This window comes from Balaenoptera acutorostrata, chromosome 4 (assembly GCF_949987535.1).
Source record: "Balaenoptera acutorostrata chromosome 4, mBalAcu1.1, whole genome shotgun sequence".
In the NCBI taxonomy this organism is placed as follows: Eukaryota; Metazoa; Chordata; class Mammalia; order Artiodactyla; family Balaenopteridae; genus Balaenoptera; species Balaenoptera acutorostrata.
Window position 1 is genome coordinate 104924865 of NC_080067.1, and position 27866 is coordinate 104952730.

At 40.8% G+C, this 27866-nt stretch overlaps 1 protein-coding gene across 1 annotated transcript in view; it reads left to right on the top strand.

Moving 5' to 3' along the window:
- Nucleotides 1–6991: 6991 nt before the first annotated feature.
- Nucleotides 6992–27866, top strand: part of DCBLD2 (discoidin, CUB and LCCL domain containing 2) — a 93159-nt gene continuing 72284 nt past the window's right edge. Inside the window, exons 1-2 of the mRNA XM_057545998.1 lie at nucleotides 6992–7659; nucleotides 26451–26678. Coding sequence (XP_057401981.1) covers nucleotides 7431–7659; nucleotides 26451–26678 — 457 coding nt within the window. The 5' untranslated portion in view covers nucleotides 6992–7430. The remainder of the gene's footprint in view (nucleotides 7660–26450; nucleotides 26679–27866) is intronic.

Genomic DNA, 27866 nt, shown 5'->3' on the forward strand with positions numbered 1-27866 from the left:
GGTATTAAAACCGGATGATTAATGCAGAAGCTCATGGCAAATCAGGTTAATCTGAACAATATATTATTTCCTTTTAGTCCACAATCTGTCACTTCACAAACCATGGTTAATAGAATGCCCCAAATAAAAAGATCTGTTTAAATGAAAATGTATAATATATTCTGCATCTCATTTATATCTTATTGTGTTGAAAGGCAGGCTAACATTAGCTAGTCTGTGAATAGGATATGAAGGAGATGATATACTTGTTTTAAAAGACTTAGGTATTCCTTTTAAACACTAAATTTCCAAAGGCTTGCAATTATTTAAAATATTAGTTCCTATTTTACTGACTGATTGCATTTAAAGAATCTAAATTAGAATTTAATTAAAGGATGCAAAAGGAACCGTTGAAAGAATATGCACATTAAAAACAATCCCTAATAAAGAAGATGTAGCACATATATACAATGGAATATTATTCAGCCATAAAAAGAAATGAAATTGAGTTATTTGTAGTGAGGTGGATGGACTTAGAGTTGGTCATACAGAGTGAAGTAAGTCAGGAAGAGAAAAACAAATACCGTATGCTAACACATATATATGGAATCTAAAAAAAAAAAAAAGGGTTCTGAAGCACCTAGGGGCAGGACAGGAATAAAGACGCAGACGTAGAGAATGGACTTGAGGACACAGGGAGGGGGAAGGGTAAGCTGGGACGAAGTGAGAGAGTGGCGTGGACATATATACACTACCAAATGTAAAATAGATAGCTAGTGGGAAGCAGCCACATAGCACAAGGAGATCAGCTCTGTGCTTTGTGACCACCTAGAGGGGTGGGATAGGGAGGGTGGGAGTGAGACGCAAGAGGGAGGAGATATGGGGATGTATGTATATGTATAGCTGATTCACTTTGTTATAAAGCAGAAACTAACACACCATTGTAAAGCAATTACACTCCAATAAAGATGTTAAAAAAAAAATAGAAACCCCCCCCCCAATTCTATTCTCTTGGCTCCTAGAAAATAAAAAGTAGAATTATTGTATTATTATTCACTTGTCCTAGTATAATAGATGTCAGCTACCTGGATGATTCCAAATCTTCTAGCTTGCTACAATCACCTGGTCCTTTAATACTTAAATAAAATTGTTCGAATATCCTGACTTACCTAGGGATGGAATCCTAGTCTCTTGTCAAGAAATGGGGAGTGGCGTAGCGGTTTAGGTTTCACCAAATCTCTGGTTCTAGGAGTCTCCTTCTTTCTCTGAATTTTTGACCTCTGCTGTCATCTCACCTCCTGAGGAGGCAGCCCTTTTCCATATAGGCTCAGTAAGCTCTACAACCTGATTGTGCCCTGTCCAACTTGTGTGCAACTCCCCTTTTCCCGAAGTTTCACCCAATCTAGGCTGTGACTATAGCAAACTTAATGAAGAATTTGGGAGGAAGGTGGTATGGGGGTGGCATACGCCTCAAACAACTAGAATTATTTATCAAACTATCTCTGTCTTTCAAAGCATCTTTGCATTCCAACCACTGGGGAATTTGCACTATTTCTCGCCTCTCCTCAGCTCCAGCTTCCGTTCAAATCGCTGGCCAGTTTTATCTCCTCTGGCCTCCCCCATCTCCTTCCTGGTAAGATCACCCTCCCCCTCCAAGGTCCCATTAGCTCCTTTCACAGAACAGAACTGGAGCTCTTCACCCAGCCCCAGTTCATAAAGGCATGGCTGGGCAGGGTAAGCAGGTGGGAAGCACACCCGTTAAAGCACACTCCTGCTCAGCACAGACAATGCTGTCCCAGACAGGAATTCTGTAGTCATCAGTTTCCTCTCCCCCTTATAATAGGAAGTGATCTAGGGATTAAGGACTTAGAATTTGGCTGTGAGATGAGAGGGCGCGGCAGACAATGAGAATTTGGAAGAACTGTCAACCTTTATGCATGTAACGAGACCTGAACATCTTCTGCTCCAGACAAGGAAACTGAGACCTAAAGAGGTCAGGAGCCTTACTGGAGGTTATGTAGCACTTTCAAGTTGTATACAACTGTCTGGTCCAGAACTGTTTCCATGAGCTCATGAAACAACTCAATTTCTCAGAAGCCAAACAACATTTCATCTCTATATGTTTAATTCTGGACTGTGCTGTCAGCAAAGGTCCCAGAGGAAAGAATACAGGCATATAGAGCAGGGTAGGCACGCAGCTACTGCACACCTAAATCATATTATTGCAAATACTCTGGTATGTTCAATTTTCAGTTCTCTGCTAACCATTCACGTGTAATTAATCCTCTAATTTCTCGGCATGATGTTGATCTTATGGAGGGCAATTTTCACTTAAATCCTTTGCAGCTTCCATCAGAGATAAAATGTCAAGCTGAAGCCTCCTTGTTCTGACCCAGAAGAAAGTGCACTGGTTACATTTCTTATGTTCCTAGAAAATCCAAGGAGGGTGGGGTGGGGAAGGAGAGGTAGAAGGAGAGAGAAATGCTTGTAATGGAGGAAGAGGCAAATGGAAAATGATCACAGCCAGCCATGTTGCTGAAATATGCCAAGAAAAACTATTTAACAGCATTATCCACTAGTAGAAATTCAATATCTTCTATAAATTAGGTTCTAACACTTCGGTCTTAAATTTGCCATAACAGATACCTAAAGAAATAACTTATAAATATTAAGGAAACAGGAGTAATAAACCTGAGAGCTACATTTGACTGACATGACTCACTGAAAGAAGCTTTCAAGATAGAAAAATGTATCCAAAGCACGTCCCTTCAGGAAAAAGAAGAAAGTCTCCTCAGCACAATTCAGACATTTAGTAACAATCTTGGTTGTAAACATTTATCCAAACAGTCAACAGGACAAAGAAAATGCTCCTGTGAAAACAGTAACCAGATCTTAGGGCTCTGGTCTTTGAAGTTTGAAATATTTCCCCAGAACTGCCACATTCTTCTTTCTCCCATTCCTCTAAAAGATCACAAAAGTAAATTCTCTTTTGTTCCCTCTTTCTGTTATCCTGCCAAAAATACACACTCACTGATAAAGCCCATCAGTGATTCATTACATACCATCATCCCAAGGTTTCCAGTATAAATGCCATATTAAATGAGCCTCTTCTGTTTTATTAATGCATAACAGACATTTAATAGCAATGATGGTGCCAATGATTCTTACTGTATCATACCATTGAAACCCGGATGTTTCTGTACAGACGGAAGCAAAGACACCAGCCCCCAGGTTCTTTTCCTCCATCTTATTTCCTTAGCAGTGGCAGAGCTGGGATTCATTTGGAAGCAGAAACAGTGGGATGTAACCTTTCTTTTCATATTTCTCCTTTTCTCTACAGATCAATTCCATTTTCTCTATTCCACCACTCATTATCAATAGAGAGAAGAAAGAAAGAATGAGAGAAAGAGGAAGAGAGAGAGGACAAAAAGGGGAGGACAGTCTGGGAATTAATTTAAGCTGAGAATCTATACTTATTTTTAAATTTCTTAACATGGACTAAACAAACAAATACATGAAAATAATACACATTTTAATTTGCTTGAATTTCATATATAACTACCCCACTAAGGCTTTCCTAAAGCCTTAGTCTTCCCCAGAGCCTTCATCCAAAGCATTAATTCATTTACCAGTCAACGAATAGAGTCCACCGTGACTGCTACAAATTATAGTGCACATCAATGAACTCCTGTGCGGTGAAGACACTGCTCAGTTTGTGCTTTCTTTGTTGGTCTTGTCCCCAAGGAAACCTCTAAAGCACATATCTTTTTAAGACTCTGTAGGAAGGAGCTGGGACCTGGGTCTCCTTTGTGGAAACACTTTAGCTTCTCGGGGTCTCTGGCTGCTATGATGATGGCCTCCTCCAGACCTATCCACTTTGGGTCCTGATAAGAATCCTCAGTTCTGACCTGGCCCAGGCATCTGGGTCATGTGGGTTAATGGTCCTGGACAAGTACTGCTCCCCCTGCTTCAGCAGGTGTCAGCCCCTAAACACACCAAGTCCCAGAGGCAAGGAAGGTGACAAAATTGGCCAGAGCAGCATGTAGGCAGTGAGAATGTTCACATAAATTAGAATTCCACTCTACCCAGGCATTATCCTAGAAATGAGTGCCTGTTATATTCCACTGGTGTGCAGTCTTACAAGATTTTGGTCTTCTCAGAGCAGTCTTCTGTCATCATTTTTGCAACTTAGTAGAATAACAATGACCAGAAGTGGGGAGAGAATAGAGGCAGAAAGAGCTTCAGTGCTTTCCCACATCTGTGCTATACCTATAATTCCCTCATACAGACAGCAATAGGGCCTCCACAGAAGTTCTCTAGCCAGAGTTCTGTTCTCTGTATTTCCAAAGAAAAACCCAGGAAACTGAAGCATAAGAATACATATTGAAATTGTCAAATGGTATCAGTCACCAAGAACGTCTGATTTCACCTCTGTATAACTCTAATTTGTCTCTTTCTCATCCCCTTCCTGCCACTGACCTCATTTAGAACCTCTTCACCTATCTATTCTCCACTTTTAATAACCCTTTAAGATACCAAAGGGTCAATAAAACAGGAATGAAAAAAAGGGATGAAAAAATATAAGTGCTCCTACCTCTTGTTTTAGGTATATGTAGGTATATCTAGTCGGGATCTTTTCATCCTCTGTTAACAAGGAATAGAGGCGCCTATGGCCCAGTTTTGCCTGTTCCAGGAAGCCTTCTATAACCTGTTAGCTCACAGGTGAATCCTCTCCCTCTGGTGCAGTTCTATGTAGTCAGTAGAACGCCATACTGAGATTCATAATATCTTGTTCTGTCTACCACCTCTGTGACCTCAAGGTTATCACTCAATGCCTGATGAAAGGAATTGTCCAACAAACAAGATGGGTTGTCTCAGAGAGACTATCTATCCGCAGAAGTCTCAGCACATGACTGACGGCCCGCCACATTAGTACATCATGTTTATCAGGCCCGGTACTGAACTCTTGATCTTGTCTTCTACTTCCTCCTCCAACCAGTTTCCCTTCTCGCATTCCCTTGTTGTATGATAGGCACTGCCGTCTACCTAGCAACCTGAGCATCTTCCTCAACTCCTCCTTACTCCCCACATCTAATCAGTACGACATTCATAAATATTCCTTGGAAAGTCTCCCCTTTCCAAGCCCACTGCTACTGCAGATCAGACTTACCGTCACTCCCTTTAACTGTACAAAATCACTGGACCAGTCTCCAGACTGGCTCTTCCTGGCCTCCAGAATTGCTCTTCCTCCAGTCTATTCCTCACCTACCTGTCTGGTTGAGCTTCTTAAAATAAAAATTTGATAATGTCACTCTTTCTTGGAGCCCTTTAGTTGTTTCTTAATGTTACAAAATAAAATCCTGACTTCGTAGCCTGTCTTAGATCTTGCCCCTACCCACTTTTACACACTAGTCTTCAGTTACTCCCATTAAGTCAGCAATTGTTCACCCCATTCCACTCCCTCAACACCATTCACCGTGGTGCCTGTGAGCCAGCCTACTTTGCCTCTGGCCTGAGATCACCTTCCTCACTTTGTCGTCGCATTCAAGACTCTGCTGGAGTTTCATCCTCACTGTGATGGGTCCCTTGAACTCCTTCCACTGTGGTACTGTGGCATCAGTCCACACCTCCAGCGTGGCACTGATAGCAATAGATTTGTTTATATGTTCGCCTCCCCCGCAGAACGTAGGCTCCTCTGATTGAACTTTGTTTGCCCACTGTCTACTTTAGGTCTTAAGCATAATAGGGTTTAATAGGCATCCAATAAATGCTTATTTAAGAAATTTGGTAGAAGGGTTCAGTCTATGAGGGGTCAGCAGGAGAACTGGAGAAGATGACCTTCAAAGCCCTTTCGAATTCTCGGATTTTCATTTGAGGATATTAGTCCCTTCCATAGTTGTGAAATCACACCTACTTATGACCCTCACCCATGACTTCGAGGAACTTCTCAACCTGAGCTTTAGACTAAAATGTCCACCTGCCTGTTATGTAACGTCACACACAAGCTAGTGGATATCTCAAATGCATTCAGTATGTCCAAAATGAACTCACTTGCTCACACAGTCTGACCCACCTTTCCTGTTTATTGACACCATCCTCCTCCTAGAGGCCCATGTTAAGAACATCCAGATGGCACCTTTCTCCTAAAACTAATCTCCACCTAGTCCTGTGGATTCCCCTTTCCCCAAACCAGTTCTTTTTTGTCACTCCATCCCCTTACAGTCTCCATCAGATTACCTGTGACTCGAATGAGTATTTATTTTATTCTGACTATCATGATGTATTTCCATCTCTGTCCCAATACCAGATCCTGGAAGATTTCTGTATTATAACTGCAAATCCCACAACTCTTAGCAAAGGGTTTGCAGGTAGACAGCAGGTGTTCAACAAGTCTTGGTAGAATGGCTCAATGCATGTTAGGATGTTAGGTTTAAATTGCTTTAGGGGCATGTATCTTGTTATATACTTTTTTGTCCCCCCTCCCAATAGTAAATATAGTAAAAGGCATAGGAAGCAGGAAATACATATGTTTTTTAAATTTAACACTGTATCTGGAGTTGCTGCAACAACTGGCTGTAGTTTTAATTAAAAAACACGCTCTGCTATTGAAAAAAAAAAAAAGTCCCTTAGACTCGGCTCCCAGCTGAAACCAGCCAGGATCCCTGTTTCCCACCCCTTCCAGTGGCCTGATGTGCGGCGGGGGAGGAGCAATGAGCAAGCTGGGCCCGAGGAGCAGGGAAGAGCGAGCTGGGGGAAGTCCCGGAAGTCATTGACCAGAGCAAGCAGCCGCCTCAGCCGGATCAGCTTGGGCTGTGGTCCCAACAATAACAGGAGCGCGGGCCGGGCGAGGGCTGCCGGGGGCCCGAGTTTGGGGGCGGAACCCGGATTGGGGGGGCGGGTGGGACGCTTCCCAAGGCCGCAGGGATTGGAGGAGAGAGATGAGGGGCGGTGGAGCTCGAGGAGTGGGCCGCGGAGCTAACGGGTCGACCGAGGAGAGAGCGTGTTGATTGGGTGACGCAGAGGGAGACGGACCAGAGCCGACCGCGGATTGGCCGTGGCGGGCTGTGAAGGCGTGGCCAGCGCGCGCGAGAGGGAGCGCGAGGGAGCGGGCGACCGCCCTGCCAGCTAGCCGAAGTCCAGGGCGAGCGCGGCGGGCAGGGGTCGGGTTGAGGAACGCGGCGCGGGAGGCGCGTCCCCCAGCTGCCCTCCGCGGCTCGAGCACCCCACTTCCTTCCCTCCCCTCCCTTGCGCTCCGGCCTGGGGTCTCCGGGCGGGGAGCGGAGGGAAGGGACGAAGGAGGAGGAGGTTTCGCGGAGTGAGGGGCGGAGGGGGTCCCGGAGCGGGGCGAAGCGCGCGCTGCCTCTCACTCTCCCGCCGCTGCCTTTGCCTCCTCGCCCGGTGCCGCGGCCCCGGGGCGCCCGCACTATGCAGGCGGACTGCCGGCCGCCGCGATGGCGAGCCGGGCGGTGGTGAGAGCCGGGCACAGCCCTCATCGTTTCCTAGTCCGGGCCGCGGCCGCCGCCCCCGCCCAGGCCGCGATCCCCCTCTCCCGCTCCTACCCCCTCCCTCCCCGCTCCAACTCCTCCTCCTCCCCCTCCCCCTCCTCCTTCCCCATGCCTCTGTTCCTCCTTCTCTTACTTATCTTGCTCCTGCTGCTCGAGGACGCCGGAGCCCAGCAAGGTGAGTGGTTCCCGAGGAGTGCGCGGCGCGCGGAGCCCCGGGGGGGGGCGGTGGGGGCGCCGAGGGAGCCTCCTGGGCGCCGGGTGTCCGGGCCGTTAATGAATCTGCAGACGCGCGGGATAGGTGCGGTGCGCTTCGGTGCGTGGCCAGACCTGGCCCCGCACTCGCTGGGTTGAGTTGCTGAGGTGGGCTGTCTGTTGTCCCCCAAGTTGGCGCGGCTTTACTTTCGGGGAAGCCCATTCATTTTTCTGAAAAGAGGGAATTGAGACCTTGCTATTAAGGCCTCCTTTTGGCTATTGGATTCTTCTACTGGGGAAAGTCTTGGGGAGGAAAAGAAGTTTTGGAGATGTGACCCCTAATGTTAAGCTAAATGGATGGATGGACAGAGTAGAAATGCAAGGTAATTAAATGGCATTTAAATCCATTGAAGGCAAGTGATAATAATTATCATCTTTTGTCAATGTGCTCAGGTTCAAAATCGAATGATGTTTATTCTGGTTATCTTTGAGTCTTGGATTTAGAACATGCTGTTTGCAATCCCTGCCTATTCAGGATGGTGGTCTAGATTGCCTGGGTCAGACGCTGGGTCTGGGACCCAGGGCAGCGTACTCTTGCCCAAATGGAGTGTTCCGTGTTAAAAGGGCAAGCCCTTACAGAAAGTGACAAAACTTTTTTCCGTCAACAATCCTTGAAAAAAAACTTTACTGAATAACCATAATGGAAAGAGAATGCCAGGCTGATTTCCTCCCCTTTTTTAGTACTTTTTTCAGGCAGCGAACAGCAATTTTTGAAACAGTTTGGCATCAGTTATTGAACACGTTTTTCCATTGCATTTCACTGCATTTTATTGCAGTGAGAGGGATAAGGATTGGATTGTTACTTATCGCTGGGAAGGGTTTTGGTTTTTGGGTTTTGGGTTTTGGTTGATCTCCACATTTAAGTCCAGCTTAATGTTGCTCTCATATGGTTTTCAGTAAAGTATGGAATCATGGCCATAAGCCTGTCATTGTGAAGATGCTGAAACTTTGACAGGCATGTGGAAATAGAATGTAAATGGAAAAAATGTATTTGGTAAACTGACCTCTTTCAGATCTAGGCAGCATTCAGGTTTCAGTTAGATCATCTCCTTAAACGAATTCTTGAACATCAGCACTTAATAAATTAGTGTGAAATCCTTTCCTCCATTTAAGTTTTAGAACCTATGCTTCTGTTTTCCTCCTAGTAGAAAGAAAAAGCAAAACAGGCTTATATATGGCTAACACTGATTGATTGGGTCTTACTTTGTGGCAGGCACAGCCCTAAGTGATTTATGTCTATTAACTCACTTAATCCTCACCACAGCCATCTGAGATAAGTATTGTTATTCCATTTCAAACATAAGGAAACTAAGACACACAAAAAATAAGGTACCTTGATACAGAACTCTAACTACATAACCAGAATATTCTGACCATTTTGCTTGTTTGAAGATCTGAAAGTGTTTATATCATGTTTAAAAAAAAATCTTTGAACAGTATAGAACCAGTTATATGTCTCCCCTCCAAATGAGATAATTGCCTTGCTTTTAGAATTTCTTAAGCCTGGTCTAATTAAACGTGCAACAGTACCTTATTTTTTTAAGTTTAATTTCAGTTTTTAACAAAGCATTTTAACATGGTTCTCTTTCACAGTGTCATGTTATATAAACATCAATGTAGATGAACACAAATAGAAATGATGCTGGTAATTTAAAAGACCTGATTTCTAGTCCTCCTGTTTATTGGGTAAATTTTTAAAAATCATTTAATTTCTTTGTACCTCAGTTTTCTACATCATGAATAAGAGAATACATACCTATTTCCTAGCTTGATGAAAATGAAATGCTAGTACACAGGAGTTTTGAAAAGGGTAAAGTACAAATAGCTATAACTGATTATCATTGTTAATCTTTTTTTAAATTTTTTTTAAATTTTGGGCTGCGTTGGGTCTTCGTTGCTGTGCGGGCTTTTTCTAGTTGGGGCGAGTGGGGGCTACTCTTCGTTGCGGTACGCGGGCTTCTCATTGCGGTGGCTTCTCTTGTGGAGCACGGGCTCTAGGTGCGCGGGCTTCAGTAGTTGTGACACGTGGGCTCAGTAGTTGTGGCTCGTGGGCTCTACAGTGCAGGCTCAGTAGTTGTGGCGCACGGGCTTAGTTGCTCCGCGGCATGTGGGATCTTCCCGGACCAGGGCCTGAACCCCTGTCCCCTGCATTGACAGGTGGATTCTTAACCACTGCGCCACCAGGGAAGACCCTATCACTGTTAATCTTGAGCTTACTAAATTGATAAAGTAAGGGCAATTTAAGTATACATTGCCTGAAAACTCAGGAATTGTATGGGATTTGAATTCCCTAATTTTTAAAAATTATATTTCTTACCCAGAGGACCCTGATGCGGTCTGTGGTGGAACTGCAGTCAGTGTTACTAGTCTAACAGATGTGCTTTAGGGTCCACTGGGATTCTTCCCATAACCTAAAAAGAAGTCTAATTTCAAAATGAGAAGCAGTGCTTTAAAAAGCCTATAGAATTTTTAATAATGGGAATGTCTACAATATTGTAATGTTAAGTTACAAGCTGGAGTTTTTACTCTCCTTTATAAGAAGTCTTAGTAAGAAGTCTGGAAGGAAATAATTTTTAAAAAAGATAACAGTTGTCTTTTGATGGTAGAGTTGTAGATAATTTCTTTATGCTTTTCCAAATGTTCTGCAATTTACATATAGTCACAATAAAAAATAAGCTGTGGGGCTTCCCTGGTGGCGCAGTGGTTGAGAATCCACCGCCAATGCAGGGGACACGGGTTCGAACCCGGGTCCGGGAAGATCCCACATGCCGCGGAGCAACTGGGCCCGTGAGCCACAGCTACTGAGCCTGCGCGTCTGGAGCCTGTGCTCCGCAACAAGAGAGGCCGCGATAGTGAGAGGCCCTCACACCGCGATGAAGAGTGGCCCCCGCTTGCCGCAACTAGAGAAAGCCCTCGCACAGAAACGAAGACCCAACACAGCCAAAAAAAATAAAATTAATTAATTAATTAAAAAAAAAAAAAGCTGTGAAAGAATGTTTTGTGATATATAGATTTCTTTTTTCCCTTAGCCAGCCTAGGTAGAAATGCATTGAATGTGTATGCTGAGGTAGAACTGTGCTTCAGGATTTTTTTTTAATCTTTCAGACATCATTTTGAAGTAGCAGAAGATACTACACTCATTCCAATTAATGCCATACATAGCTATTCCTCAGCAGATTTTCTGCTGACCAAGTGTTTTTTCTTTTTATTTCTCCCAGAATAAAATTTATCATTGGTCTGAAAATTTGTCAACCTTTCACAACAGAGATGTATTTTAACCAACCTTATTTCATTAATATATGTATAAATTCTGTTTATTCATATCTGTTTAACTATGATGGTGTTTTAGACATGGCTTATATTTGTGTATTTTGAGTTCTAAGTTTGATATTAAATTTACCTTCAAAGTCTTTTTCTTTTTTATTGAAAGCATTTTTTCCTGTAGAATGTATGTCTTTCTAAAAAAACTTAAATTTGTGGAACTTATTATGCTGATTGCCTATTTGTTACCGTAATAAATTAACTTAATAGGAAGTTAAGGGTCTACTGTGAATGAATTTAAGTCTCCGGTTTACATTATGACTGTAGGAATTTGTGTCACCTCATCTTAGGAGCTCAGCTTCCTCATTTGTGTCATGGAGGGTTTGCCTACCTTCTGGGTTAGAGTATTATTTGAATGTGGTAAAATATCAGAGGGATTAATTTTAAAAATCCATTGAGACTGACTTTATGCCTATTAACATGAAATGTTTGTGAAGGTAGTGATTTTTGTTGGCTAATTTATCTATCAAACAAATCAGTTTCTTTCTTAAAAAGAATCATTCAATTTCACAATGATATTTGAACTGATGTGTGAAAAAAATATACAGTCTGTCAAGTAGTGCCTTTATTTGCTTGTGATGTGGGGAAATAGTTTCTGAACACTATTTGTGAATTGTCAGAAATGAAGAACATGTCCCTCTGCAAAGAACATTTGTGATTATTAGTAATATTGACATTGTTAATTTAGAATTTTCCGTTATCTTTTTTTCGGTCTGATAAAACATTAGGGCTCTTATATGTACTTACTGTTCAGAGGCAAAAATCAGAGCATCCTTTTTCTGCTATATTTCTGATTAATTCTACATAGTGAAAGGTAGAAATATAGCACATATTCCATATGTGTTAATGATCAGATTTAAAATCTACATTTTAAAAACTTGTAAATGAAAAATTAATTGTAAAATTACATGTTAATGATTTTTGAGTAGATTTCCCAATGTTATCAGCAGAGAGAAAACTTTATTTCCCTCTGGAAATAGTTAATAGTTCTATTTGAACATCTAAGCTTCATTCTAGAAGACCAACATTAAAAAAAAAAAAAATAGTGAAATGGGTATGAGTTAAAGTACCAGTACTAGAATTAAAACACAAATGAATTAATTAATTTCCAAAAAGAAAGAATCAGTATGATGAGGAAAGGCTAGATTTACATAGAGTTAGATTTTAAATTTAGGACTATACTTTACAAAATGAACCTGGGGTGTGAAAGCTCAGGTGGTAATACTGGGTATTAATTGAATTCATGCAAATAGTTAGTTTCCACTTCCACTTCTTGACTAGTTGGAAGGATGTGGAATGATGACATAAAATTATAAGGATCAGGAAAAGCTTTGTAGAGATAGTGATATTTGCTAAATGTAAATAGTGATATTTGCTAAATGTGATTGTTGAAATATGAAGTGAGACAGCTTGGCAGTTTTTCTTGTGTTGCTCATGGATTCAGTTTACTTTATAACAACCTTATGGCCTTAGCACTTTATTTATCTTAAAAATATTGTACAGATAACAATTATATAACAATTACTCAAAACCAAAAACTTAACTAATAATTATCCACAGTCCTACCCCCTTATCTATCCATTTATTATTTTTATCTTCCTTTCTAGTCCATATTCACATATCTACATAATCTTATGTGGTTGTAATTTTAATAGTGTGGTGTTAAGTTCTGTAGACATATCACGTTAAAATTAATTTGTAGGCTGATTTAGCACACAGAAGCATACTTTGAAAATCCAGCAAGACAAAAATTTCAAAATCTAAAAATTTTTCACAGGATACTCATTATTTGTGAAGTAATTATTATATTGTTTAGAACTGCTATTACATTATTTTCTTTATTTGATTAAATTCTTCATTCAGGATAGGATCTTTGAGAAAGTATGTGAGTTCAGAGTATTAGTTTAGAAACACATAATGCTAATTTTCCAGGTCCTTATGTGGATTAAATCAGTATACTCCCATGAGGACAAAAAATACAGATATTCAAATAAACTAGAATTTAATGAATGCCAGTGTCCACTGAAGCGGCTGGTATAACGGGGTGATCTTAAAAGGTTGCCACAACATCAAATACTAGATCCACCTGCACTCTGAAGGATATGTAGTTGAAAGAAGAACTTTGGTCAGCTGCTTGAATCATGGGGAAGACCACAAGATGCAAGCTCCCTCAACTGCTTTCTAAGGAGAGTAGGCCAGGAGTTCCTTTCTTTTGTGGAGTACAGTGCAACGTGGAGTTTGCGGTTTAAGTGTGCAAACTTAATTGCTTGGGATAAGAGAGAAAATGCTGGTACTCTCTATCATTCTCTCATTAAAAACTCTCAGCATGAAAGAGTACCAACTATAAGCTCCCAGGGGTGTGTGCACATAGGTCGATAGAGTCCTGAGACAGTTACGATAGAGTAAAATATTGTCATTGTCTTCAGAGATCCTACAGGCTAGTTGGGGAAATAATTATCTTCAAGTTGGAGTATATGGATAAATAACCAAGGGAAGTTGCGCAGTGCTGTGAGTTTGTAAGGGAGGGAGAGCTCACAATGCCTGGGAAGTAGGAAAAACCTTGCTGATAAAATGATTTTAAGCAGGTAAGCTTTTAGGATTGGTAGGTTTCTAGTTCACAGGGATGGCAGACATTTCAGGAGTTAAGATCACAGCATCAGAACAGCAGGGAGTCAGGAAAGCATGTGAGTGTCAAAGCCATCCTTGCTACAATGAGTAGCATGCCTCAGCCTCTGGTCCTGGCCCATTGCTTCCTCCTTGAGCCCCATACCCTGCACACTTGCCCCATATTTGGGCAAATATGGTTGCTTTCTGAGGGCCATGGTTCTGTGCACTGGGGTACTGCACTCTTGGAGCTACGTTAATACTTCCATAGTGTGGCCAGCAGCCCCTTTATAAGATACAATCCAAACTCCTTGGCATATTATATATGTAATTTTTTCAGAGTCTGGCCCCTCCCTTTCTCTCTGACTTAATCTCATGCCAGCATCCCTCACCCTTTGTATATAGTTCAGGTATAAGACTGAGATTTTTATTCCTCTAATATATAATTTCATCCTGTTTTGCCTTGTTCCCAGCACTGATTTCTTTACATGTGTCATTTTCTCCACTTGAAGAGAAAGAGCCCCTTTCCTTGTGTGCTTGGTAACCTCCTTATCATCCTTCAAAACCCTTCTTGGGTATCATGCCCTCTGAGAAGAGTTCTCTGTCACCACACACACTCATCTCCAATAGTAATTTCCTATTTTTTCTGTTCAGTCATTAATCACAATGTATATTAAATATTTGTTTCTGGCAGAGAGTTTTATTCATTTTCTTATTTCTAATACTTATCATGATGTCCATCATTCAAAAATATGAATTTAGGGGAAATCCCTGATGGTCCAGTGGTTAGAACCTGCCACTTTCACTACTGAGGGCCCAGGTTCAGTCCCTGGTCGGGAACTAGCTACTCGGCGGTGCCAAAAAAAAAAAGAATTTAGAACTCATTTCTGCAGTGAATCTGCTGCCCCAAGCACATTATTGGATGTTAGTCCCTGGGCACCTGCATGCCCTTCACACTGTTGTCCTTTGTCTGATTCCCTCAGTTAGCAGTCAGAGCCTGGGCTTCTCAGTTCCATGAAAATAGAACCCTTTCTTGAACCTTAACCTACTTGCACAGGGCCTAACATTCTGCCCAGTGTTTTTCCAGCCTCCCTCTTCCCAGGAGCTAGACCCCTTTGCTTTTGTAATGAAAGGAGTACTCCTTCAACTGGAACTCTGAACAGAGCCGTGGTTTCTACTTAGAAAACACTGCTGTGCTCCCCTTTCAAATAGGTGGTCTTTAAGAGCTGTGCTAGCCTAAATCAGTGTCAGCAAGTGGGGTGCACTCCTTTGCCCTCTCTTTCAGATTCTGATTTGAATAGCCACCTCCAGCCTTATAAAAGTCCCCCTAGTTTTGGTTCTAGTAGTTGCCTGCCTCCTTTTTCTTTGCCAGCCGAAATTCCTGGATAACATTCAGGTAGCTACAATAATTTAGTGTCAGGAAAGTAATGAGAAGCAGGCTGAAAAGGTCGGTGGGGACAAGATTGTGGAGAACTTTCCTTGTGGGTCAGACTGAAGAGTTTGTACCTGTGACGTTAGCAATGACATCATCCTTAGGTACCTCTCCTTCTACCCAGTCCATCTGTAGGTTCACTTGTCTCAGCCCAGGTCAATCATCTCATTGATGCTTTCCCCCTTGTCCTTGACAGATCCCATACCTGGCCCACGTGCCAGTCCCCACTGTCCTCTTTCTCTGGTTCTGGACAGCTCAGGGTTGCAGGAGAAAGGCCTGTGGCCTTTGTGACTAGATCTGCCTCAGATAAGGATGACGAATCAAACCTCACGTGGGGATTTGTGCTCAGCTGCAGCATCATGACTGTCCCACTCCTCATCCCTGCACAGTAAAACTTTGCCTCCTGCCTTGCCTTTTCTTCTTCCTGAAATCATCTCTTACACCTTATCCAAAACACTGCTTCATCAGGGAATATAAGTTGTGTTTTAGTATAATTTAAACTTCTGTGGTGCTTCTTACTTTGTACCTGGAAACATGCTCAGGATGCCACTGGCTTGTATATACATCTGTCAACTGGTTGCTTTCCAGGTACCTTATATCTCTGCTTTTTTCAGTGACCAACTTTCTGACAAGTAGACTACATCTGTGCTGTACATTTTCTTAGTGTCTAGCACACAAAAGATATTTGTTAAATGATGTTTCCCTTGCAGTCTAGCTTCTGCTCTTCTGAAACTGTCACTTAAACTGTGAGATTTTTTTTTTCTTTTAAACCTTAGAGCTTTCTTTGTCTTCACTATTTTTTACGTGGGTGGACTTCGAAAGTATGGAGATATTGGAGTCAGACATACTTGGATTTAAATACTAGGCATGTCACTCTCAACGTTTTGAAATGTATAACTCACCTCTCTAGAATGTATGAGGGCTGTGATCAAATCTGTTGGGTAGTTGATAAATTTTGGTTCAACGAGTGAAACAACGTGTGAATGAAAATTTTGTTTCTCTTTCCCTACTCCACAGTTAAAATTTCCATTTTCAAATGTTTGCTTTCTACTGAGATCCAGTGCTTCTCCATCCTTCTGCCCCTTCTCCCCATCCCACTTATTGTGTAGGAAAGTTCACCCCTAGCTTAGTGAGAGGGGTCAGACCGCGCAGTGGAGGAGTGTGACAGCAGGGCGTGATTGTTCACATCTGTCTTTACGTGGCCTCCAACCCAACCAGACCGTAATATTGGTTTTGTCCCCTCCCTTTTGACCTCTCCTTTCTCTCTCCAACTTCCTACCTGTTGATAGATTTTAGCTTTCTTTGCTCTCCATCCTCAGATCATTTTCAGGTTCATGGTTTATCCCTTTCTTCCTGGCATGCCCTGTTTCTGGTTACTCTTTTTGTCCTAGATGCTAACTTTATAGGTCTGGATATGAGACAGACATTCTATTGCATGGGTGGAGGAAGAGTGTTTTGGTTAGTGAGGTTATAGGGAACAGAAAATTAAATCTGCTTAAAGTAGAAGGGAAAAGGGACCATTCTGAGGTAACTTGTGGACTCTTCCTAAGAACTGAGCCAACCTAAGCCCAGGGAAAAGCAGGGATGCAGCGGGACCTCAGACACCAAGAACTCAGCTTAATTCTGTCTTGTTACAGTCTCGCTTTCTCTGCATGGAACAAATCATGGCTGCTGGCAATCCCCAAGGCTTGTAGCTTCAACACTGGAGAGATTCTGGGGTTTCCCTAACATACAAGGTCCAGAAATGAGAGGGCCTCACGTTGGCCCAGTGTGAATCAGTACCCACCCTTGAACCAGTCAACTAACCAGGGGGCATGAGGTCATATGACAACTGTTGCAAACTGCAGAGTAGCTCCCAGAAGGAAAGGGGGGTACTAGATACATAGAGGCATCATCTTCAAAGAGAGTGTTCACATTTATAGAATCCAGTGCTTTTTAGACAAGTTATTACCAAACCCTCACAATTACCTTGGGAGATGGGTGGTATTATTCCCATGTATAGTTGAGGATATAGAGGTTAAGTGCCAGGATCATCTCAAAAGTTGGCATAGCTAGAATTTAAATCGGAAAGTCTGTCTGATTCCCAAGCCTATGTACTTTTCTACTGTTATCACTTATCTACCAAGTGCCTACCACTGGCTTGTTTGGGTTTATTATTTTCTAAATTCAGCAGCATGTGTTAAGAGGCTGGTATGCCCTATTTCTATGTCTACAGCTACCAAGGCGAACAGAATGCATTGCCTGTCTGTGATAGAGCTTTACAGCTGGTGTGGCAAACCGACATAAGTATGCATAATTAGGCATATTCGGTACAGTAAAGAGACTTTGATGATGGAAAGGGAGAGAAAGACCAGGGCTTTCAGAAAGGTTTCCCAAAAGAGACAACGTTGAGTAGGTATTTGCCAGGTGGATATGAGGGGGAAGGACCTTCTTCTTGGCAGAGCAGAGTAGCACGTGCAGCGGCGGAGGAGAGAGAGCGTGGAGCACAGAGGGGGTCACCCACAGTTCCAGAGCTGGAGCAGAGAGGTTGTGGGAAGAGTCAAGAGATGAGACGGGAAAGGGAGTCCGGCCACAGATTGTTATGGACTTTGTATCCTTGCTGAAGAGTTTGAGGTTTCATTGTATCACTGGTGAAGAACAGTTGAAGGATTTTTAAATAAGTGACCTACGTGACCCAGTTGGTGTCTAAGAAACTGGCAGGAGTATGGGCAGTGGATTAGAGAGAGCAAAGAAAGGAAGTGGGGAAACCTGTTACAAGGGCCTGCACTCCTTAAGAGGGATGAAATTTAGAGATACTAAGGAAACAAAGTATAAAACTTAATGACCAGTTAAATTTGAGAGAGCAAAGGTCATTTAAAAATGCTGGGTTTTTTTCTTTCTGGAATCCTCTTCTCCCTGCTTTCCACCTCCCTCTTCCACCAGTATTCCTGCCTAGTTAACTGTTATTTACCCTACACACACACACACACACACACACACACACACACACACACACACACACACACACACACACACACACACACACACACACACACACACACCACCCCCACCCCCACCCCCACCACCCATTACTTCCCTGCAACGCTCATCGTCCCTGAAATTATTTACTACGTCTGTCGTACTACTCTGTAAACTCTGTAAGGACAGGGGCCTTGTCTGTCATTTCTCTTGTTCCTAACACCTGGTTCAGTGCTTGGCACATGGAGGATGTTCCCTGAATGCTTGGGACATGCTGAGTTTGAAGTGCTGTGGAATTTCTGAGCAGAGGAGCTCAGTACAGAAGTGGATGACAGGTTTGAGGGTTAGGGGAAAGGCTGGAGACTACGGGGCATTCTCCCTTTCGGTGGTGGCTGAAGTTGCAGGGTGGGGAGATGGCCCAGGCAGTACAGAGGGCGGGGAAGGAGCTCTGGAGAGCAGCAGCATCAGCAGTCAGTAGTTGGAAGATAAGTCAGCTAAGGTGCTGGAGAAGTTGCAATTAGAGAGTCAAAAGAAGAACTAAGGTGGGGAAGGAGAGTTTTAAAAAGGAGGGAGGAAAGATCAGGAAGGAAGATGGGAGGGAAGGAAGGGGCAGCGATGCCACATGCTGTAGAAAGGTCACAAATGATAAAGATGGAAAAGTATTGACTTTTGGCAGCTCGGAAACGGACCGCTTTAGTGAAGAGTACATTGGAGAGGTAGGTCTGGCTTTCCTACGGCCGCCGTAACAGATTGCCACAAATTTAGATGGCTTCAGACAACAGAAACGTATTGTCTTATAGTTCTGCCGGCTAAAATTCTGAAAGTAGGGTATTGGCAGGGCAATGCGCTCTCTCTGAAGGCTCTAGACCAGGGTCCTTCCTTACCCCTTCCTAGCTTCTGGCAATTGCAGTCTTTGGGATCCCTTTGCATCATTCCAGTCTCTGCCTGTAGTTATGTGGTATTTTCCCTGTGTCTGTATCCGTGTCCAGATTTTCCTCTTTTTATAAGGACACCAGACATTGGATTAGGGTCTCTCCTAATCCAGTATGGCCTCATTTTAAATTGATCACATCTGCTAAGGCCCTGTTTCCAAATAAGGTTACATTCACAGGTACCAGCAATTAGGAACATATAATTTGGTTGTTGGGACGGGGGTGGGTGGGGGGAGAGTACAAGCCAACCACAACCGTTTGGAAGCTGAATTGCAGTATTTTTTTTTTTTATGGAAAAAAGATGTTTATTTATTTATTTTTAACATCTTTATTGAAGTATAATTGCTTTACAATGGTGTGTTAGTTTCTGCTTTAAAACAAAGTGAATCAGTTATACATATACATATGTTCCCATATCTCTTCCCTCTTGGTGGGAGGGAGGGAGATGCAAGAGGGAATTGCAGTATTTTGAGCCTAGAATGGGAAGCAAAGAAGTAAGACATCGAATGTAGAGAACTGAAAAAAATCTCTCTGTAAAAGAAAAAAAAAGTGAGAAAGAAAGTGGTAGATGTTGGGGAACACTGGCTGGAGAAAGATTTTTTGTGTGTGTTTTTTTTGGTTGTTGTTGCTCTTAGTGTTTTGAAACTTGTTAAAGTGCGGATCCTTCCTAGGCTCCACTGCAGAGCTACTTTACAGTATATAATTTGCAAAAAAAGGCAAAATTATACCTGTCATGCAAATATAAAATTAACACATGTCAAAGATTTTATTCAACTCATTAATTAATGAAGGAACCAGTAAGAAGTTGAAACATGTCCAAAGAATATTTGAGAAACTAGGTGTTTAGATAGGTAGTTTTAGGCTGTGATTGCTAGATTAGATGGGTAAAACTGTTCAGTGGCCAGTAGGGCCATAAACTCTAACATGTGGGATTATTTTTTTCAACTATACAGAAATTATATGCATCTCTACAAGACAACAATCTACAAGTTTATGTGTAGCCAAGACTGGGACCTTTAATCAATGATAAATAACAAATCCAATTAAGTATTTTGCCCTATAATCCTTGGGCAGCTTTTGGCCTCTATGACATTTAAAGGATCTGCTGCTCACCTTTATTTTTTTAACCTATTTCCAAGTTTCAGGTAATGTTTCTGACATATTTATTAGGATCTATGGAGACAGAGATGGGGGCCTGAGAACCTTTACGTTAAATAGCCCTTAGGTGGTTCTAATGTTGACTAAATTTTGAGAACCACTGAGTAAGAGAATACTGAGTGGCTTTCAGTGCCCATCTGAGATCAGAACCTATTACTCTAATGACAGCTGTTCCCTGGATTGTGTGATTTTTTTCCCAGTAGTGCTCAGCTCCTGGGCAAAGAGAGATCATGTGATCCAGGGTGGAGGGCTTGCCAGGCAGATCCTCAAGAAGGACATAGTGGCAAGGAAGTGAAGGTACCAGGAAGAGTGTAGTTCACACACTGGACATGAGGTCCAGGCTGGGTAGGGAAAGAAATGAGGCTAGGGCAAGACAGTAGATGGGGAGCAAAGAGAGAAGTTCACAGAAAGTGTGCAGTGGGTGTAAGAGAGCAGAAGGGTCAGGAGACTGACCGAAAGAGTGAAACATTAAAGTTGTTGAGATTTCACAGGTGGGAGTAATCTCCAGTAATGGCAAAAACACTCTAGGCTGTGGTTTCATGAGTTACTGAAGTGAAGTAGAGGTCATTGGGGAGAAGATTGGTGAGAATTACTTTCTCATGATTTACACTTTTCACAGGACACTGTACTTGAAGCTTTAAAGCTGATATAAATCTTCTAAAGTAATGAGCCATTGTTCTGATACCTTAGCTAGGCTGTGGCCAAACGCACCGGACCTGCATGGGACGAGCAAAAGCCTTTCTGGGGCTTCCCTGGTGGCGCAGTGGTTGAGAATCTGCCTGCCAATGCAGGGGACACGGGTTCGAGCCCTGGTCTGGGAAGATCCCACATGCCACGGAGCAACTAGGCCCGTGAGCCACAGCTACTGAGCCTGCGCGTCTGGAGCCTGTGCTCCGCAACAAGAGAGGCCGCGATAGTGAGAGGCCCGCGCACGGCGATGAAGAGTGGCCCCCGCTTGCCGCAACTAGAGAAAGCCCTTGCGCAGAAACGAAGACCCAACACAGCCAAAAATAAATAAATAAATAAATAAATAAATAATAAAAATAAAGGAATTCCTTTAAAAAAAAAAAAAAGCCTTTCTGGTCTTTTATGACCATAATTACCCTCAAACATTTATTGAACACATTAGTATGGGTTAGGCCCTCGATAGTAGTTGTTTTCATACAGTATCTTTAAATTCTTACCCTCTGTGGTTTGAGATGTTAGTATACCCATTTTACAAAACTCAGGTTTAGCCATCAGTAAACAACCTTCTCAAGGTCACAGTGAGTGGTACGTAGGGCATTTAAATTCATCACATGACTCCAGAACCAATTTGCTTAACCATTATGTACTACATAGAGTGTGTGCTTGGTGGGGATTGAAGAGGATTTATACATCTCACATTCCTTCATGTGATTCAGTTTTGTAAATTATCACACATGCAGAGATGAGTGTGGGCTTAAAAAAGCTTGAGCTGAGAGCTATTTCTTTTCCTTTAAATTGCCACAGTAACCCTCTTTAGGCTCTCAGTGCATATCCATCTTAGGCAGTATTAAAAAAAAAATGAGTAAATTAAAATAGGACCTTGAATTATCTTTTTGAGATTGTTGTGATGCAACTTTAAAATCTTAAAGTAACAGGACTGGTATAGTACTTTTTAGTCTAAAAATTCGCAGTGCTAAATAATAGATTAAAAATCTTCATTGTAGTCAAATGAAATAGGATATCCTTGTTAACGCTTGCAAGTTATTCTTTTGAACACTTTTCTACTCTCTAAATGCCTTTTTTTTCAGTTTATTATATGATCTCACAGATGTGTTACAAGATGTGATAGAAGTGACACTTACTTAGAGGAAGTATATAGTCAAACTCACCCGTTCACAGTGACGAAAATTCCTTGAAAGCTTATTGGAAAAGTATAAACCTTTCCTAGTTTCTAAGAATTGTAATGAAAGTTACATTGCTCTACATTTTTGGAATATTTGTGCAAGCTTTCTGCTTTTGTCTTTGTTCTTGTTAAAGAAAGTATTTTTAAAAGTCATACAGTGTTCATGTTAATAAAATTAAATAATTAAGATAACTTATATTATTTTTAATAGTAATGTGACTAAAATATGGGGTTAGCTGGAGAGTCTCATAAAATCAGCATCATGAGCACATATTTATCCAAAAAACATACTTGGTTTGAAGTTTAGAAAGCAGCCTAAAATAAGCAAGTGTTCTTTGTTGTATTAATTCATTATTATTTAAATTAATGTTCTTTGTGTTTTCTCTGGGGAAAAGTAGTTAAAAAAAAAAAAAAATTACTCAGCTATTTTCCTGGAACAGTATCAAAATTTGTATCTGGCTTAACACATCTGACCTGACAGTCTTCAGAGGAAGCGAACACATGTTCTATGAGTAATCCCCTAGATAAATCTGCAGCCAAACAACGGGGCAGTGAGATCAAATTCCAGTGTTTTTTCTCCACTGAAATAAAATTAAAATTCAAAAATTACATTTACAGGCTTCTACCCCTTATGGTCAGTTCTAGTCTGGTGGAGACCATCTGCGGGGGTGAGGGGGGGGAGGAGAAGAAGAAGCTGACAGTGATGGTGGTGATGATGGAGTTGGAGAAGGAGAAGGAGAAGGAGTTGTCGATGTGGCGTTGTTGGTGAGAGTGAGGGTATGGTCCTACAATTCCCATTTTGAAAATTATTTTTCCAGTAGTGGTTACACTCTCTTTGTCAATTCTGCCTTGTAAAAATGAGTAATAGTAGGTGGTACTAGCCTGGTCACAGATTATTATTCTTTCCAGTTACAAAACTAAGCAGAAAATCTGGAGACTCTTACTTCCTGACCCTATTACCATCCTTTTTCAAACCCCAATGTTAAATGAGGGCCCCTGACCAAGAAAAATACTTGAGAGCTGCAGACTAATAAGAAGGACCTTTTTTTTCCTTTAACTTAAAGAAAAATAAAGCATTCTGTTTACTTCTTTGACCTTGTGGGGAAGACTGTTCCCTGGGTTGTACCCTTAGCAAGTAGAACAGTATTACCCTTTGAGCCAAAGGAAAAAGAACTAACCCAGATCTTCTGTTGGAGATGTCCTAACCCTTGCTCTACGTCAGCCCGTCTCAACCTCCACACTATTTGACTTTTAGGATGCATCACCCTTTACTCTGGGGAGCTGTCGTGTGCATTGTAAGATACTTCAGCAGCATTCCTGGCCTCTACCCACTGGATGCCTGTGGCACCCTCCCACCCCAGAATTGTTCCAGTGTCCTCCACCCACATTTGAGAACCCCTGCTCTCAGTGTATTAGGTGATTTGTTGATAATATTTTCCAGATTTTAGTGTTACTTTTAAATATTTTGTCCCATTTTAAGTATTTTGGTGTAGAATAGGCTTCGCTTTTAAGCACTGTAAAAATAAACTGGAAGCACATGTTCTAATTTGGGGGTAAAAGTGAGGACAAGGTCTTTTTCTGATTTGAGAATTCAACAGTGTCACCTTTGGATGCCTAGTACAGTGTTGTTCGTTGCACAGGTGGGGACCCTTTAGTGGGTCAGGAAGATATATTTAAGACACTTGAGTCAAGGTGTAAAATACATTTCTTACTTTGGAATAACAGAGAAAAACATTTGAAAACTGCTGGCCTAGTGTCCCTTTCCAACTGGAATATTCGAAACATATACTTCATAGCAGTAGGTATTTGGCCAGGCCAGCTAAGCTATTTATCTAGTCAGGTTACACTTATCAAATAGTCTTGGAAATATGGAACATGCAAATTTGTGCATTGCAGTAGATTTGAGACTTTCTTTTAACTTTAGTTTCTGGTATGTATCGTCTTGTTTGCGAGAGGAGGAAGCTCTGAACTCCATCACATATTTTAGAACATTCTTGGCACGTTACTTGTGGACTGTTCATGCCCTCCCCCTACACAAGATGCTGAAAAAAGACAGCTCCATTTTAATTGTTTTCTTCATCACCATGCATGCAAAAGTCCTGTTTTTCATCAGTTAGTATTTATTTTGTTAACTTTTGTAGGACCTATGCTGTATGGAGGAAAGGGCAGAAAACATTTTGTGTGTTTATTGAGAATCAAACATAAATATGAGCATAAAGATATTTAAGAATTGCTCCTAACACTCTGCTTGTAGTCTTTTTATAAAATTCATTTTAACATGACAACTTTAAGTTAAATAATAGCCTGTGGGGAATACATTAAATGCGACAATCTGCCATTACTAAGTCCTGACTGCAGCTGTTAATAGCAAAATTCTGGGCTTTCTGAAATCCATCAACACTTCTAATCACTTAAGAAGCTGCCTTAGTTTCATACTTACTAAAGAAAATACATTTATAGTTTGAGTTACTTCATTTATTCAGGGCTACTTTTTAAAGATTGAAACACTTCCAGAAAGCTCGTTTTCATCTTTTCAGTAGTAAGAGAACATTTTTGACTAGTTTCATATTTTTAGAAGATCTGTCTTAGGATGGTTGTCTTTTTCTCTAAGGAAAAATGTTAATGATTATTCAAAAGTTATTTATATTACAATTCATTTATTTTCACAAGGGAGGTTTTTATATCCTTATGTTTTTAATTTAGATAATATCCAATAGAGATATTCAAGGTATTTTCATCGTAGTTTCAGGGGAAATTTGTGGTTATTTTTCTTTTCCTCTGAGTTATATAACATTCTAAGTTTTATATTTGCAAAAGATCAGTGGCTATGTCACACAAAAACTCACAGGTTTTTTTAATGGTGCCGTTACGTATTATGATATTATTGAACTGCTATGCCTAGTTCTTGTGTGTGGAGTGAAGGCAACTGTAGAAGATAGCTGAAGTTTAATGTTGGTTAAAAGCTAAGCTTTGCGCGAGAGAGATTTGTTTAAGAAGCCAGATTGCTGGTTGACCTGTGAAAGCAGGCTAAGTAACAGTACTAGTGTGGATTTGGCAATAAAATTTCTTTATCAGCAAAAGATATGAAGTATTGTCATCAGAATCTAGGTACAGAGTTGTTGTTCCTTCCTTAAAGCTAGTTTTGAGACTAGTTTGAGATAACTTTTTCATAGGTTAATGTACAGTTTCCTTATTCATTCAATTAATAAACATTTTGCAACTATTACTTGTAGATACTATTTTCTTATTCATAGGCTTTTAAAGCTTTCATCTGTTCTAGTAAATGATATCAGCACTACATTGTTCTTAAAAATAAAAAAATCAAGATAATATAAAATTCTGTTACACCCATCTGTATCCATATTGAGGTTAAAACTCAGAAGTGTCACTTCTAATATAGTTTTCTTTGTTTTAAGTTCTGAACTCTTCCAAAAGGTGATTATAAATAGCTCTTTTGAAAGAGAAAATACTATTATTTTGAAAGGATGTATTCATTTTCCTATTAAAAAGACATTCATTTGAATCCCATCGTTAGGAACGCTAAGCGGTGCAATTGGAGCAGCAGCTAAAACTTCTTAATCAGTATTAACGCCTCCTTCCAGGTGCTCAGTAGAATGTCAAATTTTATGATAAAGGGAAGAATGCAGATATTTGATTTTTACAAACAATGTGTTAACTGTTTCCATATTCAGTTGCTGAAGAAATTTCTGGAGCATTTGCTTAACTATTTAATGCTGCTACCAAGATATGAAGGTCATTTTACTAGTCTTTAATAAGTCTAATAAACTGGTTTTTTGTCATCATTCTATAGGGGAAAATGAGGCTTTTGGGGAGGGACTACTGAAAAGTGAAATTTCAGTAGAACATAAAATTAAACTATGAAATATTGCTTTAATGCCTTCAAGAAGGAATGCCTTGCATCGTGTAATATGGTCAGAAATCTGCATAATCTTTAGTATAGTTTAAGTGTTTTTAGAAATCATTCGACTTCTCACAGGGATTTTTGAAGGGGTTTGTGCTATTTGTAACTAAATAGATGAAGCTGATCATATACATTTATTTTTATAGTTGACATTTATTTTGAACAATTACAAAGAATTGATACTCTTAAAGACTGGATTTATTATGACATATATATATATAATTATTGCTAAGTTATGTTTACTTCTATTTATTTTGATTGGAAAGTTCTTTGAACTCATAAATTATAAAGGTAATCATTGATTATTTTGACCTAACCTGGCTTCTCCTGGCTCCTGTGAGTAGATCTACTAAGAACTATGTTATCTGTTTTACCTTGTGTAAGGAAGGTATTGGTGGTACAAAATATCTGATGTCATACGTATTTTAAAATCTTCACACAAAATCCTGATTATTTGTAGTGTAAGTTAAAGATGTAAAGAATAATTTATCGTTCTTTTAACTTTTTTTTTTTAAAGGTGATGGATGTGGACATACTGTACTAGGCCCTGAAAGTGGAACCCTGACGTCCATAAACTACCCACAGACCTATCCTAACAGCACTGTTTGCGAATGGGAGATCCGTGTAAAGATGGGAGAGCGAGTGCGCATCAAATTTGGTGACTTTGACATTGAAGATTCTGATTCTTGTCACTTTACTTACTTGAGAATTTATAATGGAATTGGAGTTAGCAGAACCGAAATAGGTAGGAAATTTTCAATACATCATTGCCCCAAGTTTTAAAACTGAAGCAATGTTTGATACTTAACATTGAATAACTGTGCTGTATAGGATATGTGGGAAATTATTGAAATGTGTGGAAATCTCAAATTTGAATGTTCTTTTGGGAAGAGAAAATTCTTATCTGTTTATTCACTTTTCTAATAAGCGTGTGTTGGTACCTTTGCAACAAGATGCCACTGTACTGCTTCTGAGGAGAAGGAAGTTAGTTATCTTTTTTTGTTCATTTTGTTTTTCTTTGATCATTCTATTTGCAGTTAAAGAATGTAAGTATAATTCATGCTTAGGAGTCAGTGTATCATGGTAATTAAGAGCATGGGTTTTGGATCCAAACTTCCTGATATTAAATACTTCTGCTGTTAGCTTGCTGTGTGACCTTGGGCGAGTTACCTGATCTCTGTTTCCTCACTTGTAAAATAGGGCATGAACTAGTACATGTAAAGTGCTTAGAACTGTACCTGACATATAATATATGCTTAGTAAATATTAGCTGCTGTTGTCTTTATTCTTAGCTAAGAGCAGCTGGTTCTCAATTATGGCTGCATATTAGAGTCACTTGGGAAGACTTTTAAATAACACTATATACCTGGTCCCCATTCTAGAGCAGTTGAATCAGAATTGATTCGGTGGGACCCACACCTCAGTATTTTTAAAGCTTCCCAGGAGAATATACTTTGAAGTCAAGTTGAGAACCTTTGGCTTAGAGATCAGCACCTTTCTCTGAAGCAGGAAACGTAGCAAAATTTGTAAGGCTGTCTTGGTGAAATAACATTATAACATGAAGAACTCTAAAATTCTCTGTGAGTTTTATTTGGAAAGACTTATTGATACATGTATGTAAAATGTCTTTCAGAACTATAAATGGAGCCTACTATCTTGTTCTTTAAGCATCATGTTCATCTTCTGGCCTCCTCTCCGTCTCTAGTCAAACCCTTCATCTCTTCTCCACTTTTTGGCCTCTTATCTATGAGAGGAAAAATTCCTGGCCTGCTTCCCTGGCTGCTGATTGATAACCTCTGTTGTCTCCCAATCAACTCTTGATTAACCTGGGTGCTTGATCACCACGTGCATATTGCCACGAATATATGGTCTTGGATAAGCTTTTAGAAACTCGAATCGCCTGAGGATCTAGAAAACACTATTACTGTAATAC